This window comes from Ixodes scapularis, unplaced genomic scaffold, assembly GCF_016920785.2.
Source record: "Ixodes scapularis isolate PalLabHiFi unplaced genomic scaffold, ASM1692078v2 PGA_scaffold5__190_contigs__length_132052651, whole genome shotgun sequence".
In the NCBI taxonomy this organism is placed as follows: Eukaryota; Metazoa; Arthropoda; class Arachnida; order Ixodida; family Ixodidae; genus Ixodes; species Ixodes scapularis.
The window spans coordinates 40,939,444-40,958,163 of record NW_024609880.1 but is presented as its reverse complement, the minus strand read 5'-3'; the positions used below and the strand labels follow the sequence as shown (position 1 = coordinate 40,958,163).

Below are 18,720 nucleotides of genomic sequence, written 5' to 3'. Positions count from 1 at the left end.
GGCGGGTTGCCGCAAGGGAAATGCGACATCGCCATTTGTTTTTATTACGTGTGTACATCTAAGGCCTTGCAGCTGCTCCGTGAAAGCAAGATTTCGTATATTTTCCGCAAAAACAGTAGTCGCGCAAAGCCTCTATTGGCATTTGCGAAAAAATCGGATATTGGATAAGAATTTATGTTTCTTTAGTTTTCTTTTACGCACATGTGTGACTGAGATAGAAAATAAGTAAACAAAAACATCGCTCTATATAACGTGGCCGCAACGACTCCCAGAGACTTGTCCACGTTTCTTTCACAGTAGCAGCATGTTAAACAATCACAAGCTTGCCTGCTACCTTGTCTTTGGCTGCTTAGTTACCGGAAGCATCTCAAACGGTCATATTGATAGTCGTGAAGGCGACGCGGATGTCGGAAAGCTAAATAACGATGCTGGAACATCCTCACTCGAATTGGGCGGTCGACTGGCACTTGTAACTGGTGCGGCCAGTGGCATCGGGCGGAGTGTTGCTATGGTACTCGCTCGGGAAAATGTCACCGTAATCGTTGCTGATATCAACTCGACCGGAGGAGAAGAAACCGTTGGTATGCTTCCAAGTACGTATGACCATATTAACTGCATACGCGAATTTTGGGTGTGGAACGATTTTTGTAGTTGTTTGTTTTAGAGCGCAGCTCTTAGGGGCCCGTTTCCGGCTCGAGCGGCGTCGGACGGCGTCGCCGTCGGCGTCGGCGTCACCGTCGGCGTCGGCGTAACCGCGCGGTGCATTGTGGGTAAAGTTCCCCGCTAAATCTAGCGGAAAAATTTATCCGCTAAATCTAGCGGAAAAACTTCCCCACTAAATTTAGCGAAAAATATTCCCCGCTAAATCTAGCGGAAAAATTTCCCCGCTAAATCTAGCGGAAAAATTTCCCCGCTAAATCTAGCGGAAAAGTTTTCCCGCTAGATTTAGCGGAAAAAAATTCTCCGCTAAATCTAGCGGAAAATTTTTCTAGCGGAAAACAGCAAATCACGCCCAGTGGTTCGTTTCTTCGCAAACTCAAGTGTTTGATATATATGTATGAACAAACCTAGTTCATCTCACTGCAGAACGCAAGGTTACTTACAAATATTCGTGTAGGAGAAATGGGATATGAGGACCAATGACGTATGATGCAAGTACTGAAACTAATACGAGGGCTGTATTTCTTTTTTCACGCTCCGATGAAATCAGCTAGAAAAAAACTAATGGTTAAAAGGCGTTTTTTTTTTGTTTTTTTTTTGTAAACATAATGTTGATACCGTATTTCTGGGGTTATAGTCCGTACACTATAGAATTTTTAAAGTTCAGATTTTAGGCTTTGGGGACTACCTACGCGTGCGGAATACTGGAATTTTGTTTCTAAGATCGTTCGTTATGACGAGACGTAATGAATTTTGTGAATGAAATGTGCTAATCATGATTTATGTATAATACGATCTTCTTTGTCAGCTTGGAAAGCAGACATTCTTCAATGTGTGCAGTGTATGAGGCGAATGTCGCGTCCCAGTAAGCGCCTGGTGCGGACTATGCACGGAGTGGGGACTATATGCCCTGGGTGTAGACAATCTAAGCAAAAACTCTCTTTTTAGGTCTAAATGGGCTTTTTCGGACTATTGCCCGGAAAATACTGCAAATATGTTATCTACTTCGTCATGGAAACACCACACAGATAAATACTGGGGGTGTGAGAATATACTAGAATACAATTTGAATGACGTAGTGATTGACAGAATATATTTATTCAACTTCCCAATTTTCTAGTATTCCAGTTTTCGAATAATTTTATTCGTCGAATATCAGTGCCGCTCACGAAAACCTTTGCTTTACTGCGCCGTTCATATGGCGAAATAGTCCTCACTGTTTTGGGTAGGATCATAATCAAGCAGCTGCTTTGAGAAGAACACACTAACAAGTTATTTCTGCAGAATTTAGTTATTTCATGTTTCTCGAACGATGCAGTCATACTTCCATGTTCTTGGATGCATTCGACAGAAACCCGTGACGTACGCGCATCGTGACTTTGAATGTGTAGAATCTTGCGCCACCCGCAGTCAGATGTGTGAACCGTAAAGATATGCTCGGTTGTTACGTCCATAACATGGCAAGTTGTTGTGAAAATAATAGTAACAGCGATAAGTGAACCGGCCGCTCCCGACAATCCGTCGTGATGACTCATGACATCCTAAGTGGATCTTATGAGCTATCGAAGCCAATCTAAGGTTGCTTTCTAGAGAAAGCGACGTGACGCAAGGAAAGCGTAGTCACGTGCTAAGTCCACAGAACTGGGTTGGCTGTGATGACTCGTAGCCGGCACTGGCATCGGACGCAAGGTGAAACGGAGTATAGAGCTATATGTGACGCGAGACATCGCCCGATTCAAACGGTTCAGTCACATCCTTCCATTTACCCATTACATTGCCTATGCACACGTGGAATAATGTGCACATCCGTCAGCTGCGTCTTACTTTCGTCGTGTACATGCGGTCATTAACAACGTTTTTTTTGGTGCTAACATCGTCCTTCCTTGTGTCTTGCAAAACAATAAACACATTATACTTTTGTTCACGTTTTTGCGGATTCTCTTCTTTTATGCGATAGCAATTCTTTTCTCCTAGACCTGCTTTACGAAAATTCAATCAAATACACGAAGCGAATGCGCATGCGCGTTATGGCAATAAGTGGATGCATTGAGATAAAAAAACAATTCCAAACGTCCCTCAAAAATAATTGATTCCAGGACCCAGGATTTTGAGCACGACACTCACCTAATAGGCCTACGGGGAGTCTTGTGAAGCGACAGTTATTATATTACAATCTTTTATTCTTATCGCGCGCATTCGCGGGTTTGAAGGCGAGGTGTTCACTGGATATGCCTCAGTGCTCAGAATGCTTTGCAAGAGGAAGGTTTTGACTCAGCAGTACACAGCTGAAAAGAAACGGTGACGTGCCGAGTCTGACCATCTTGATTTCATTGGAATGTATACGGGCATTTGACACTCAGTCTCACGTCACAGGCTTTATCAAAATATAATCCATGCAGTAAAGCTTAAATTTTCCACTTCGCTCACCCCTAACTAAGAGAGTTACTATAAAGTTGCACAGGTTTTTTGATGCCTTCCTTAAAAAGGGTTGCAGTCGGTGTTCTCAGTCATTTCATTATGCGTCACTGAGACCGTCACTCTCCACAAACTTGTATGTGCATAGAGGAAACGGCATGATGCTTCGTATAGGGCGGAGAGACGTCCTTCGTGATGGGGGTTAGGAAAGAACGGCTGTGGCGACTGGTGGCTTTATTGAACTCGTGACGGAATGATTGAGAACACAGGCGGCCACTTTTTTTTCGGGGGGGAATGCAAAAGCTTGTGCCACGTCATGATACCTGTCTACATACGTGTGCTAAGATATAGCTAGAGTATTTATAAACATTATGTGTATATATAAAAATATATATCCTTGTGCTTTTTTTTTGTTTTGTTTTGTTTCTTATTCCGTTCTTCGGAAGGACTCGTATGTAGTGAAAACACTGGCGAAATCCCTGGCAGGAAAGCAAGGGTATCCAAGACCTATGCCATGTCTTAATCACTTCCTAAATCGGTGTGATTATTATGTGGATGAGTAGCTGAATTGCGTACCTACATTTTGTGTATTTGAACGAAATCGTTATTCTTATATTAATTTGGCCTTCAGGAAATTTTTCTTACTTTCGCTTGAAGGGGCGGTGCAACAATTTGCGGACTTTGGGTAATTAATTGCGGGAATTGATCCCGGCCACATATAAAACGAAGGGCCGCAAACTATTCTTTCCTGCTTGCCCTAGTTTTCATTTAAAAAAATAAAAGAAATTGGTATCTCTGGCACCCCTCAACTCAACATTGAAGCGGCACCAGCTTCGCCTGTGACGTCACTCGGAGTGGCGTTGGTTTCCGGTTGGGTTCTTCTGGCTTCCGTTTCCCCAGCGCTCGCCGGCTCGCCGCGCTCCCGCCGATTCCCGACCAACATGGCGGCATGGGCGGACGGCCTGAGCGACGTCGAGTGCAAGATGCTTGCGTATAGTAAGTCTTGGACTTGTGCAACGGGCAGTCGACGCGGCGGGCAGTTGAAGTCGAAGTCGCAGTCGAGGTTGAGACACTAGTAACAATAACGATACCACGATACTACGGACCACAACCAACGCACTCCGTCATGCGAGGGAAAGACAAAACGTCCGGGTTGCTCGTGTAGCCGCCGTAGGCGCCTCGGGCGTCGACGGATGACGGTGACGGCAGGTTTTGTTGACTTGCGGTAGATGGCGCCACGAGTAATTCATACCCTTTTAGCGGCAATATTAGGCTTCTGAAGCGTTTCTGCATGCCTAAACAACAAGATTTTTTAAACTTAACCTTAAATCAAGGTTACAATTGCCTAACACTATCACTTACAAAAACCACTCCGAAAGACGTCACACTACAGGTTCCATTTGCGGCCACCATGTGGCCGCAGGTTGGGAAAAAAAGCGTTTTTTATTTTGCGATTACGCCGCGAAATAGAGGTATTCTAGGATATGGTGGCACTTTTTCTCTTGCTTATGCCGAAGTAAACAATATAAAAAATACAAGCTGCACATTCGTACAGTGTTAAAATCATTGCACCGCCCCTTTAATACTACTCAGCGTTGAACGGCATGAAGGGTATGTCAAAAGAATAAGCCTTATGTGTTCTAATTAACTTTTTTCAAATTTTAAGAAAGTAATAATTAAGTATTACGGTATCAAGCTTGAAATAGACAGCGTGTTTAATTTCCATTTCCAAAATATTTATTTTTAAAGAATCTGATAAAGGTTCACTAATACGATCAATGTAGGTAAGCTGTACGGACAGTAGGTCATAAAATTCCTCACACCACCTCAGATAACTGACCAAATCTTGCTAATAAACTTTTGAAATGTTGAACGAAAACATACGCCTTTAATTATAAATTTCTTGAGCGTAACCCAAATTCCAAAGTAAATGAACTTCAAAAGATTTCGGGCACGTGGGAAGTGCTGGTGTCCGTTAAAATACCCACTACCGCAACAGGCACAAGTTTCGCGGTGCGAGAACTCGGTGTTAATTATAGCGACCGCAAGCACGCTCCATGTGCCTTAAAATGTTCTTAAATTTAATGAATCAGTTGTTTTCAGTAACTCTCAGCAAGCTTCTAATTTGAGCCTTATGTTCATTTTCACTAGTTAGTAAGTTAAATAATATATTTTAGTGTCGGGGATGACCGGTAGAGAAACAGGCAATAACCAAAGAATCTACAGGTTTAATGTCGCGAATTTGTGCCAAGAACAAAAGAGGAAAAAGCGTTGCAGGCGTCGAATGTCGGCGTCACAGCAGAGTCAAGCGCTGGCAATGCGCCGAAAGTGAGGGCGAGGAGGAGACGAGAGAGCGCGGGGATGTCAGAAGGTCGACCACTGATTCGAATGATTAATGGGTCGACCTAAATCTAGCTGCTTTTGCCTCCAGTACCACGCGTCGAACGCCTTAGGACTTGAAACGGAGGCGTCGGCGTTTGACTTTCGCATTAGAACGCTTTTGTCGAGTGTAGTGAAGACAAAACCGGGTAGCTTGAGGTATACTCATTAATAATTTGAACCAAAGCTCGGCGTTCGGATGCCTTCATAATCTTTCCACATCTCTCCCTTAGTTTTCGGTGCGTAGGCAACACCGATTAGAAGATAAGGCCGTGTACGGCCAACGTATTTCCGTCAACATTGAAGGCCAACTATGGACACAGATTGGAAACAAGTGCCGCGTAAGCGCTCGGGTTCGAGTCCAGTTTGAACCGAACGTTGACGCAATCGTCACTATCAGCACTACAGCTTTTTTCATCTAGGAGGTGTTGGCTATACCAAAACCTCCTAGATAACAAAGCTGTACTACTGAATGAGATGGCGTCACCAGCGAAGGTCAACGCTGAACACAGGATGGACACGGCGCGATTGCATCAACGCTCGGCTCAAACTAAACTCGAAGCCGTGCGTTGACGCAGTAATCATTTCCAATCTGTGTCCAGCGTCGGCCATCTCTGATGACGCCATCTCACTCAGCACTCCGCCTTCGTTATCTAGGAGGAGTTGACGTGGCGGTGTTGCGCATAGACTGACGTCGGAAAACCACGGGGAGCATCTCTTGTACCCTCGAGGGATTCTGGATCATTCGGCGTAGAACGGATAAAAAAAATATGAGAAGTGTCGGCTCTTGAGACTTGAACCTGGCGCTTCGGCATGAAAGCCAGGCACCGTTACCGTTTCCCCACGCACACGCTCGCACAGTGACTCGCGTGGCAATAGTTTATCAGCCGACGTATTTTAACGATTAGCCAGCTATAATATGGAGCGCTAGTCGTATAACTGCCCCGCACAGGCTGCATTACCTTAAAGCATTAAGAAAACTGTTCGAATTCATTTTAAGAACCCTTCGTATTTCTTCAAATTGATAATCAACTGGTCTAACTGCTCAGTAAACTTACTTTTACTTGCAGACAAACACCTTAACCACAGAGCCCTCTACGTGGATGTTCGAAATTCGGCTTCAGTCAAAGATCTCGTCGAATGCATCGAAACTACATACGAAATGAACATCAGTATTGTGGTCAACAGTGCTGGGATTCTGCATCGTATAACTCCGCTCGTAAATCTAAGTGAAGCGATATTCGACGATGTATTCAACACCAACCTAAAGGTGAATCACTGAGCTGGCTTCCGGCACTCCTTACTTCAGAATACCTTACGGGTTTAGTAGGGTTATAAGAAATAACCTTGAAAACTATTTTGCTCACTATACACACTCACGATTATATATGAATGTATGATACCACGCAAGTTTAATATGCAATTATTGTAATACCGACAAGCAGTGGCGTCACAAGGGGGGGGGGGGGGGGTGCGGACCGGCCCGGGTGCAGCGCTCAGAGTGGTGTCGCGGCAGGCCATGAGAGGGAAGGGGGGGGGGGGGGGGAGAGGGAGGGTGTCGCGCCGGGCTGCCGCCCCAGGTGCCGCTCATCCTAGTGACGCCACTGCCAAGAAGTTACCTTTAACATGGTTAACTCTAAGAAATGCATAGTCACAAACTTGCGTTGGCTTCAAGAGCTCAATTGCTTCGTCGGGCTAAGAATCAGAATCAACGAGGACCGGCTTGGCCCGTCTCGCTGTCGAGAGGACGAGGCCGGGCGATTCTTACACTGAGGATTTACGCTATGGTATGGTTAGGTCTAGGGAGTGTTCGCGGAAAAGGAGTGTATGAAAATGCGGGTCGCCGTCGTCTCTGTCGCTAGAAACTCAAGCCGATTGACACGTGTACAGTCGTGGCTTGGCGCCTTATTCAGGGCGAGCAATGAAGGCAACGAATCTTCGAGGAATTCTGTAATGATTGTTGAGAGCTGAAGAGGTCTTAGATTTATCTTCCTGCGGTTTCTTAGGCGGGAGTTCACCCCGTGACATAGGCCAGCTTTTATCTGATAGGCTTGTTTCAGTCAGAGAAAAACATGGTGGAACCCTAAAAGCCCCAAAATGTGGCAGACACGAGAAAATGACGATTTTGGTGTAGACTTGGGTGCTTTATCGAGTGTTATTCTTGCCGTAAAACCCGAAATTTTGTACAAATAAATCGTTGTGCCAAGTTTGTAAAACTAAATTCTGACTATTAGACACTTTTAAATATAACAATGTAAAATCTATCGAATTCGTCCCCGTACACCCCTTTATCGTTCACACCGAGGAATTGGAACCAGCTCTGTCTACGCCAATCTGCCATTTTCAACACCTAACAAATCTTTACGCTCGGTACATAAAAAATAATCAATTCTCTTGAATATCAGAGTAATAAAACCTATAAATGTCAACAAAAAAAAAAAGCTCTACGCCAATTGAGGTTTTTACGTTTTGTTATAAGAAGTCTCCATTTAAAATTTGTATTTTTGTTCATGAATGCCATCTCAGTTACCCTTCAGTGATTCTTAAGCCGCGATGTTAGTCTTATGTAAGTTTGATGACACCGGTTCACCTAAATTATTCTCGTATACTAAAGGCTGGAATTAAAATGGATTTGTATTTTGGAGTGAATGCAACCTGAATGCAGGTTGAAATAGGAGAGATATGTGGTTCATCTTTTACTGAGGTAAGCACGAACCGATCCTTGAGAAGCGTCTGTCCTCCGCCAGTTTTACAGAGTGAGTCAAGGGGGCCCATGGCTGTTTGAAGGGGCCGCATAAATCAGTTTCTCAAAGTATCTAGCTAAAAGTATGCAGAGATGTTACCGAGGAATGTGCATTAAGAAATAAGAATTCCATTGTTTAAATACCTGAGTAAAAAGTTACAAATCAATCACCTCGAATTTCTGCCTACAGCGTCCGTCTACTAGCAAAAGACGCCTTATTGCCGCAATAGCCGACAGGTCTCGCTGGTCCCCTCCGCATAGAGAGGCGAGGGTCAGCGGCAAAAGCAGGGACAACCGCATATTAAAGTATCAGTCGCAAGTGGTTACACCACTGTTGTCGGTGGCCTGATTTGTTGGTTTATCTCCTTAGTGAAGCGCCTCACCCAGCGTAGCATTGTAGAGGAGTCCTTAGGTCGCCTCCGAAACTGTGCCCTAAAACGTCAGCCGACCTCTTGCGGCCAGTGCCGCTCTCTGCACCGGAAATCGACCATGAGTCGATCGTTGAGATCTACCCGCACCATGAAGGGGACGTATGCACTACAAAAAAGCACAATAAAAAATTTGCAGGCAAAAAAAAAAAAAACTAGACGCGGTAAAAACGGCAGTTAAAAGCAAACGACGTAATGCAGCCAAAAAACAATTTCTACAATATCCTACAACTGATCTGTTTTATTTCCCCTCGTTTTGTCCTAATTTTGTATATTTTTGTTGTGTTCCGGGCAGGACAGCTGCGGAAGGGGGCAACTCTAGACAACGACCAGACGGTGTCCCGACCAGACAGAAAGTGTCTTTACTTGTCTCGTGCAATACTATACAGAGTATGGGTGGTGGTGCCATCTGACGAAAGGCATCAAAACTCCAAGTAACCAAAGGGTGTCGCTTCACGTCACCACATCCACACCCCCTTATGACTACATGCTTTGCTTGAGCATTAACTCACTTTAAAGCAGTTTCTCTGTACAGAAAAAAGAGTCACAGTTTGCAAAGCACGAGCAGTCACAGTCTGAAAAACACAAGCAGTCACTTTCTGCAAGGTACGAAGAGTAACTAAACATAGTCCGGCCAGAAGACGTTGGGATGAGCGTCACTCTCTAGAAGATTGTCGAAGTACGGGCTCTCAGTCACCTTCCTGGAAATGCACCGGTGAACTTCGTTCCACCTGTGGCGCCCGAAGTTCTGGTTGTGCGCCGACCGGTGACTGAGTGGTGTGCCCACCGGTAACGTGGAGGGAGTCGACCCAGTCGTGCCAGGTAACTCAGTGCTGTCATACAAAGAACTCTGCAGAGAGTCTTGGATTGGCCATGACTCCCTGGGCACTGTCGATAACTTCGACCCATTATACGTACGTCCGTCTTCTAGATAAAACGACCACTGCCCAACGTGCTTGAGGACCTCCAGCGGTGGTGCGAAAGTGGGGTATGATTTGGGTCAGAACCTTGACTCCGCACTCTCACATAGTGACCCACTTGAAATCTCGGGGCCTTGGCAGCTCGGCGTCGGTCCGCATAAGCCTTACGCTTGGCTTGTTGGTCTCTCACCCTCTTCTCAAGGCGACGCATCTCCCGAGCAGGGTTGGTGCCAAGCTCTGCAGTCGGAAGGCCAATGACGTCAAGTGCTGTCCTCATGGGGCGTCCATGGAGCGGCACAGCAGGAGCCAACCCGGTGGTGGAGTGTGGTGTAGCCCTATAATTTCCTAGGTAATCTACGACGGTTGCCTTGAGAGGACGGTGTTCTAGCAGCGCCAACTGGATATACGATTTTATCACCCTGTTGAACCTCTCCACCAGGCCGTTTCCCTGGAAGTGGTACACTGAGGAGAACGAGTGCTTTATTCCTCTTGCTTCGAGGAACGTCTCAAACTCTCTTGATGTGAACTGTCTGCCATGGTCGGAGACGATCTCTGTTGGTAGCCTTCTCGTGCCAAAACGGTGGACAGGAAACTCATGACTTTCTGCGATGCGATGTCGCTGCCGAAGGCGACCTCCGGCCACTTTGAGTAACAGTCCGCAACTGAGATGGCGAACCGACAGTTCGCTGGTGCTTGCTCGAAGGGGCCTGCGATGTCGATGGCGACCTTTCTCCAAGGTCTTTCAGGCAGTGGCCCTGGCTAGAGCGGTGTTGGCTCTGTCTTGAGACTCTTGTCAGCAGACTGGCAGACTGTACAGCTGCGGATGGTGCCTTCGACTTGCTTGTCTAGTCCAGGCCACCAGAACTTCTCTCGTAGGCGCCTCTTTGTCTTTACAATCTCAGGGTGGGACTCGTGCGCGTTCATATCCAAATGTGGTCGTTAGCTCGGCCGGGATTACGAAGCATTCTGAGCGCAGAAGCAGACCGTGGACCAGCAACAACTCGCTGCGGACCACATAGTATGGAACCAGGTCTGCAGTCAGGTTCTTCCGAGCAGGCCATACCGTCTGGACACAGTGCATGACGTTTTGTAACGTGCCATCCTCCTCTGTGGCGCGTTGCAGGTCGTCTCGATGTACAACTGATGTCACCACGGCCACGACCTCTTCTTCGGCCTGCTCTCCACCTTCGGTGCCTGGCACTGGTAGTCGAAACAGGCCATGCGCCTTTTTGTTGTCAGAGCCGTGACGGTACTCGACCCTAAAGTTGTAGCATAGCAACCGTGCTGTCCATCGTGCGATGCGAAGAGGACGCTGTCCCGTGCTTCGTGCAGAGAGCAGGGCCACTAAGGCCTGGTGATCCGTGAGAAGAGTGAAGGGCCGTCCCCACAAGTATGTGTGCCACCTCTCACAGGCCCATAAACAGGACAAGGCCTCTCGCTCACCTGCCGAGTACTTCCGCTCGGCTGCAGTCAAGATCCGTGACGCGAAGGCAACAGTGCCAGTAAGAGGCCCGTCGACCTGCTGCAGGACGGCGCCCAACACTTGGTGCGAGGCGAGAAGTCTCTTCACCCTGGCAAAGCTTGCGTCCGCGGCGGCATCCCAGACGAAAGGAAAACCTTTCCGAGGTAGTCGACGCATCGGCTCTACCTTCTCCAAATAGATAGGGACGAACCTGGCGCAATACTCAACGAGGCCCAAGAAAGAGCGCAGCATGCCAGGCTCAGGTGAAACGGCTGCATGGGCGATCGCATCGACCTTGGCCTGAAGGGGTGCTATGCCTTCAGCGCTGACGCGATGTCCGAAAAATGCGAGCTCAGATGCATTGAAGACACACTTCTCATTGAACTTGAGTTCGTCCTTGCAGATCAGACGAAGAACTTCGCGGAGGCTCCCGGTGTGCTCTAGCTGAGTCTTTCCGAAGACGATTATATCGTCTATGTAGCAGAGGACGCTACTCCAGCCATGCAGAATCCTTGGCATCAGCTGCTGGAACGCAGCTGGGGCCGACGCAAATCTGAAGCAGGTCCTCTTAAAACGCAAGAACCCCTCATGTGTTATAAATGCCATGAGGTCTCTACTGACTGGGTGAAGCAGGACTTGGTGATATGCAGCTGCCAGGTCCAGTTTGGAGAAGTGGCGGGCTCCACTGAGGGCGTGCAGTAGTTCTTCAGTGTGCGTCAAGGGAAAGCATTAGACGCCTCAACGTCAGCGCGACTGGAACAACAGACTGCTTGATCTTGAGCTCGTGCTGCACCCCTTTGGCAAGTCCCAAACCTGGTCAGAAAAGGTGACCAACTTTTGTTGAGAGCGGCGCTGGTAGACCAAGGCTTGGAGCAACAAGGGTCGGCTTCACGCTGCCTGAAGGACAAGTGGACGGGGTGGAGGCAAGCGTGGCCTACGTTGGTTCTGCAGGGGTGTACAAACAGCATGTGATGTCAGAAGGTCTGGGCACGCAGTATAGGCGGTTGTTGGCAGCTGGCTTCCCGAAGAATGTAGTGGTCTCAGTTGCAGAGATCGTATTAAAAAGATTGCGTAGTGAAGATCGCCCTTGCCCAATGGTTCTCAGAGATAAACAGAAGGTCGCGGTGATACCGTACATTCACAAAACGGCGCATGGCTTGAAAAAGGTGGCCAATAGATCAAACGTGAAAGTAGTGTTTTCCGCACCAAACAAACTTAGTAGATTATGTAGGATGACAGATCCTTTTTGTAAGGCCCCTTCAGGCTGCGCGGTAAAACACAGGGATCCCTTCGTTGAATGTGCGGAGGGAGTAGTATATCAGATCCCCTTATCATGCGGAAACAAGTATATAGGTCAGACAGGTAGGTGTGTTAATGATAGGCTGAGGGAGCACAAACTTAAAGTAGGAAATTATCGGGATGGTCATCTGTCTGATCATTGTGAAAGGTGCAAGTGTATGCCGTTGTTTTCCGAGAGCAAGATTCTGGCACGGCACAAGGAAAAACTGTGAGGGAGATAATCGAGGCAGATGAGATTAGGAAGGGTGGTGCAGCATGTGTCAGCGTGGCCTCAATTGATTTACTGGACAAGGAACGTGCGTTCCTCAATGACGCGGCCTGGCACCGGGTTGGCTAGTGACGGAGCAAAATCAGAAACTCGGATGGTATAAAAGTGTCGTTTCACGTAATAAAATCAGTTGTTAGTAGCGCACTGTGCTGTCTGTTTCTCGCCTCTTTGTCCCTGTTTTTGAGCGCTAAAATGTATTCCAAATTCCAAAACCAACTAGCCCAGCAATCGACTCTACTCAAACAGCAAAGCTCGGCGCCCAAAATCTGAATACCAAGAACCTTTACGGCGTCGAGGACTAGAAGCGATGTTCCACTGGGCGTGACGCAGATGGTCAGCAGGGCCTCTTCCTTGTGGGCGACACGTTCTCAGAAGGAACCACACACTGGAATTTCCTGCCGTGAAAAGTCCGGCAGGGAAAGTCAAGGGCTGCTCAGCTGTACCTTGTTCTGAAACAGGCTCCGGAAATGCTCGTCCCCGATGATGGAGACCGCAGAGCCGGTGTCAATGAAGAACGTGACGACACGCGGCGGCGACGTCGAGACAAGTGGCGTCACTCGGACGTCAACGTAGACTCCTGTACGCTTGTCGGTGTGGACGGAGAGAAAGCTGAAGACGCTCGCCGCATCCTCGTCTGGCACCACTTCATGAACTCGAGGTGAACTTCCCCCTCGGTTCTGACGGGCGCGTGGACAGAATTGCTGGAAATGGCCGCGGCGGCCGCATGCGGAGCAGGTACGACCACGCGCGGGGCAGCGAGACGAGTCGCACGTTGATGTACAGTAGTTTCCACATGCAGCGGGACCGTTGGTGCCGGAGTACGGAACGACGCTGCCGGAGTTTCGTGACGCTGGCGAGCGTGCAGGGCGCGATCACAGCGAACCGCGTGAGCGGCTGTCAAAACGACATCTCCCTTGATCGTTGCGTCTGGTTGACTTCCGCCCCCGTGGAGCTTGCGACGTGACGTGACGGCATGGACGTACCAACCGGGGGGTCAAGGGGGGCGCTGCCCCCCCAGTTCTCAGTGTGGGGGGGGCAAGTCATGTATTTTGCCCCCCTTCTCCCCCCCTGAAAAGCCGTCACTGGGCAGGACAAACACTGGCCGGCGGCGCTCAAGGAATACCAAGGGCACCGCCCCCGGCCCTGGGGGGGGAAGGGTGGTGTCTCGTTTGCCCACCCACTCAAAAACAAGTTGGTACCCCACTGCGCGACGGAAAGAGCTTGCTAGGGCTTCGGACTCCCATGCAGCCTGCTCGCGAAGTTGCGCAATTTCCACTGCGCGGTTGAAAGTCAGCATGTCCTTTTCTAGGAGCAGTCTCTCACGCAAACGCGGGCACGTGACTCCGGCGAAGAACTCGTCGCACATGTTTTCGTCGGCTTGAGCGGCGAAGTTGCAGGACGCTCTCAGTTCGCAGAGCGCAAGGCCAAAAATCCGCCGCTGGTTCACCGGAGAAATGACGACGCTCGCGGAACCGTTGTCGTTCCACCCGCGCCCGGCCGGTCTGCGCATTTCAGAGGAGTGACGTCATAGCCGCGGCAGACGCACTGGCGCCGCCGCTTTCCTAGCTGTACGACTCCGCTGCGCAGTAGCCAAATCTGACGCTGTACCGGAGCCGCTTAATAGCGTCTCTCACTTTTTTTTTAATTTTTATGTTCTTAATCTTAAAACTAAACTAAAGCAATTGAGTTTGAATTTTTATGTCAGAATTGCTTTAGGTATTTTTCATTATTTGCCACCAACGAAAAAAAAAGTACGCAAACATCAAGTATTTGTACAAAAAAAGAAAAGGTTAGAAATATAAAAGCATTAGGCCACCTGATCGAACTCTAACAGAAAAGAGGCTCCTCTCTTTTTTCGCTGTGCCCATGCATCCCGTCTTTTTGTTTTCTTGTTGTCGACAATATAACTCATTCACTTGAAACATTCAGACCCTGCCGACTTGTCCGCTACGGGAAGCTACCGCATTTAAAGAGCACTTCTCGAGCATCCACTGCGGGATGATGCCGCTTCAGTGACGGCTGTTTTGTGAGTTGACCTGTCCGTCAAGGTGAAACACAGCCTCGCCTGTGAAAATAAGAGAGTCCGAATTCGAAAGGGGAAGGGGGGTTGTCGTCTACTCGTAGAAACATGATTATTCCCCATTTTTCCTGGGATGTCATCTGCTCGTAGAGATGAGTCCTTATTTTATTTTATCCTTTGATCTACGTAAGATCATGCTCTCAAACTTTTTCATTCTGGCTTATATTCCTTGCGTCGCATTCTAGTGAACATTCAGCTTCCTGCGGAGCTTAGTTTTTTAATGAGGGCTAAAAAGCTGGGTTTACTTTTGCCGATCGGACCCTGTAGACCAATTTTTGTCATTTGCCTTGAATGGGTAATACCAGGAAATATCTCTAACTGAGTGCGTTACCGTAAGACACTCTACTTTCGTACGACACGTGCTTCTTACCATAACATTTGTTAAAGGCAGAAATACATTGGTAATGACGTAGCGACCGATATTTTTTTCTTTTTTTATTGGAAACCCTGCATTTTTTTAAATTTTTGTTCGTACCTCATCTTGCCTACCAAAACATACTTGAAACTCTTGTGAGTTTCCGGCACTTAAGTAACCTAATACGTATCTTACTGATTACAACGCATTCCTCGATCATGAGAATGCTTCAGTTCATGACATGTAGATATATTCATGTAATGGAGGTTATTTCAGTAGTTAAAGTGAGACATAGTTATCCACCCTTAGAGCAGACTTCATCCAACTATTTACTTATTTAATAATACAAAATTATCCGCGAAGCGAACTGTTGCGAAAAACACCTATAACAGGAGCATAATTGATGAATGCAAACAAGATGAAGCACAAGCTTTATGTTGAATGACGTTCGTCATGTTATGACAAGGTTCCTCTGACTTACCTATATTAATGTCGACTTGTTTTAAAGTTGTATAATATATTATTTTACGCTTCCTTTGATTGACTCCTCATGAGGGCAGACGGAACGAGCAATAGCCGACAGTATTAAAAAGGTCTTTAACAAATATCCACGCTGGTCCCAACGTTTGTGTCTAGAAAATGTTTAAAAAATTACTTTCGTATAATCCCAACTTTTATGAATGAAAGAACTAAACAATTGAGTAGCACCGACTGTATCAAAATAAACAGTGTGCTCTTTAAACTCTTGGAATGAAAGTCTATAACCAGACGAGTATCTGAAGAAATATATGTGACGCAGTCGTGAGACATAAACCCACCTATTTCCCAGTCAAATGCGGTAATTTCTATGACCAGATATTTTTACAGAAGTTGGGATGTATCTGTATTGGGAATGTCGTTTTTTTAGATACCCAGATATAACTTTATTAAAAACAAAGAAGCATCAGTTTTTTAGGTCAGCAGTATTTTTTCTCTTTAAACGGATGTAATACAAAAAAAATTGACGCCAATTTAAGATAAATACCCAAAGCTTCATTCTTAATATATAAAAAAATACAGCAGGTTTTTCTTTATGGGGGGGTAATTTATTTTGGTTCACTTTTTCAAACTATTATTTCAAAAATTATTTCAAATGCAAATTAGACGCAAGCGTTTATAGGGAAAACTGTATTACTAAAATATTTTTGCTTGAAACTTAAATATCTATGGTGTTACGAAGATACCGTCGGCCGCATGGTGAACATGACACGCGATGACAGATGATAAAACGACTTAAAGAGGGCGAGCCAGCTCGTGGAGTCTACGTCGAGATGACCATGAGCGCCGCTGCCCGTCGAGATGTTCACCTACCTTGAAATATTGTTACTAATAGAGAAAAGATGGACAAATGTAGAATTCAAAATAAGTGCTTAACGGGGCGAACTTGCGTCTGCAAACTTTCAAAGAATAAAGTCAAACGCATCGTGTGCCGTCTACTGAGGGTGACTGCTACGAAGTAGCGCGTTATCTCTGCATTCATGTACGTGGTGCGTTCACGAAAGATCGAAACCAGAACACACTTTGGCAGACGAGAATATGCCGTTTGAAATTTTCAGAAGATCGGGGGCAAGTGGCACCAAGTTCAATCCCGTTTCTCTTCATGGCAGTCTATTGCGTTTCCAATTACAGCAGGAACGGGGCGAAATTCCCTGCGCACATGTATCAAAAATAGCATATACAATGTCTTTCTGTTCTGAACAACCCTCTCTTAATTTTCGTTTGTTTATAACACCTTTTTTTCTTCTTAAGGATATGTATTTCTTAATAAATTCGCTCGGTCATTCTTACATGGCAAATATGGTTCTTAAGTGTTAATTATTATATGCAACAGAGTGACGAACATTCATCTAGAACGTCTTTAATAACATCGCCCAGTTTTCACGCGCAATTCCAAACCAAGGTGAATACGCTATGTGTGTTTGTTGTCGCGAGATGGTTAGCTACCGAGGTGATAAATGCTCAAATAAAAATAATACTGCTGCTACATATTTAATTGTATTATTTCTTTTTCTTCATTTCTACTTTCTAGATATATTTTAAACACACCTTATTCCAGTATGCATGGTTTTTTTATATCAAAATATTTCATAATCGACTAGTGTTATTGCATGATAACCTCAAACTTTAATGCAGCCTTTTTTGCTTGCAGGGCACATTTTTGGTGACCAAAGAAGCAGTAAAGCACATGCTATCACGGAATGTAACAGGAGCAGCTATTGTGAACATTGCGAGCATACTTGGCAAGGGTGGCTTTCCAGGCCTCGGCGGCTACACAGCCTCCAAGGGTGGTGTCATTGCGTTCACCAAGTCCGTCGCCCTTGAGCTGGCGACCAAGGGAATTCGGGTGAACGCGATTCTGCCCGGCCTTACCAACACTCCCATGATTCAGAAGTACTCAGTCGAAGCTGTAACCGCGAGGCTAGCGGCAGTGATCCCCATGAAGCGCATCGCGGAGCCAATCGAAATCTCGGAAACAATTCTTTTCATGTGTAGCCCCAAAACATCGTACATGACCGGAGCTTCTATTGACGTTGCCGGAGGCACACAAACATAAGTAAATGTTTATAACGAGTGCTTTTCATTTAAAATATAGCCTCAAATACTGAAAAATATGTGATGTTGAAAGAAATTATTTCATGGGTATGGTGCGATTCCGTAACTAAACACTCAAGAGCTTCTGCAATTAGTAAATAAATTTGTACGAAAAACTTCCTGTGTGCATTTCATTTATTTTTAGTTTAAATATAACATACAAAAAATTGTTTATATCAATTCCTTCTTTTTTCATATTTCTTTGGCTCGGCCGAAATTACATGGGTGTAAGCGCCGCAATAAACACACTAATCAACGCAACTTGGCTCATTTTCCTACCAATCACCTTATTGGTACGTCAGATTGTCATATAACGTCAGATAATCATTGAGAGGTCGAGTGAAAACAAATGCCCCTCACGCTAGAATGGCCTTCTATCATATCAGATGAGCTCTTTTTTGCGCAATATTTTTCGTGTGTTTTATCTTTCGCCTTCTCTTTGTAAATTTTGACTGTAGTTCCTCAAGGGGCCAAACGCTCCGCTGTTTCATTTTGGTCATGAAACGTTAGTTAAAAATGACAAATTTTTCATATATAGGCGTGCGCTCAATATATGGTAGCATGGAAGTTTTCCTAATAATACTGTGAACGGCCAGGGTAAAAAACGACTTCATAAGGATAATTTTTTCTGTGTAAGATTCTGTGTGCGTGTGCTCGGGAATTTCGCGGCTGCAAGAACATTGTCTTCAGCGTAGTCTTTATTTGCTCATACCACGAAAGGTAATCGATTCTTTTTAGAATCTATTGAAAGAATAATAAGATTCATAATCACATCTAGCCAGAAGTTATTTCCAGTAAGCAAATAGAAAAAAAAGTGGGCACTCGACACTACTAACCACCTCTCGAAGGCGCCTGGGTATGGACTCATAGAGGTCGCTGGTGAGGCTCGCAATGGACTGGAGGTTGGTCCATTCTTGTTCGACTGCTTCCCAAAGGACTTCTGAAGAAGCCTGATGAAGGTCCCGCGTCAAGATATTCCGTTTCTTTAGTTCCCGTATATTCTCGATGACATTTAGATCCGGCGACCTTGTTGGCCATGTTAATTGCCTTACACCTAAGCCGTCGCGCAGGCTCTGCACC

General features: G+C 46.1%; 1 protein-coding gene across 1 annotated transcript; it reads left to right on the top strand.

The window, feature by feature from the left end:
* Nucleotides 1–304: 304 nt before the first annotated feature.
* Nucleotides 305–17,602, top strand: LOC115321246 ((3R)-3-hydroxyacyl-CoA dehydrogenase-like). Its single transcript, XM_029981466.2, has 3 exons — nt 305–593; nt 6,525–6,724; nt 17,198–17,602. The coding sequence occupies exons 1-3, from the start codon at nt 305–307 to the stop codon at nt 17,600–17,602; spliced, it is 894 nt and encodes a 297-aa protein (XP_029837326.2).
* Nucleotides 17,603–18,720: the final 1,118 nt, after the last annotated feature.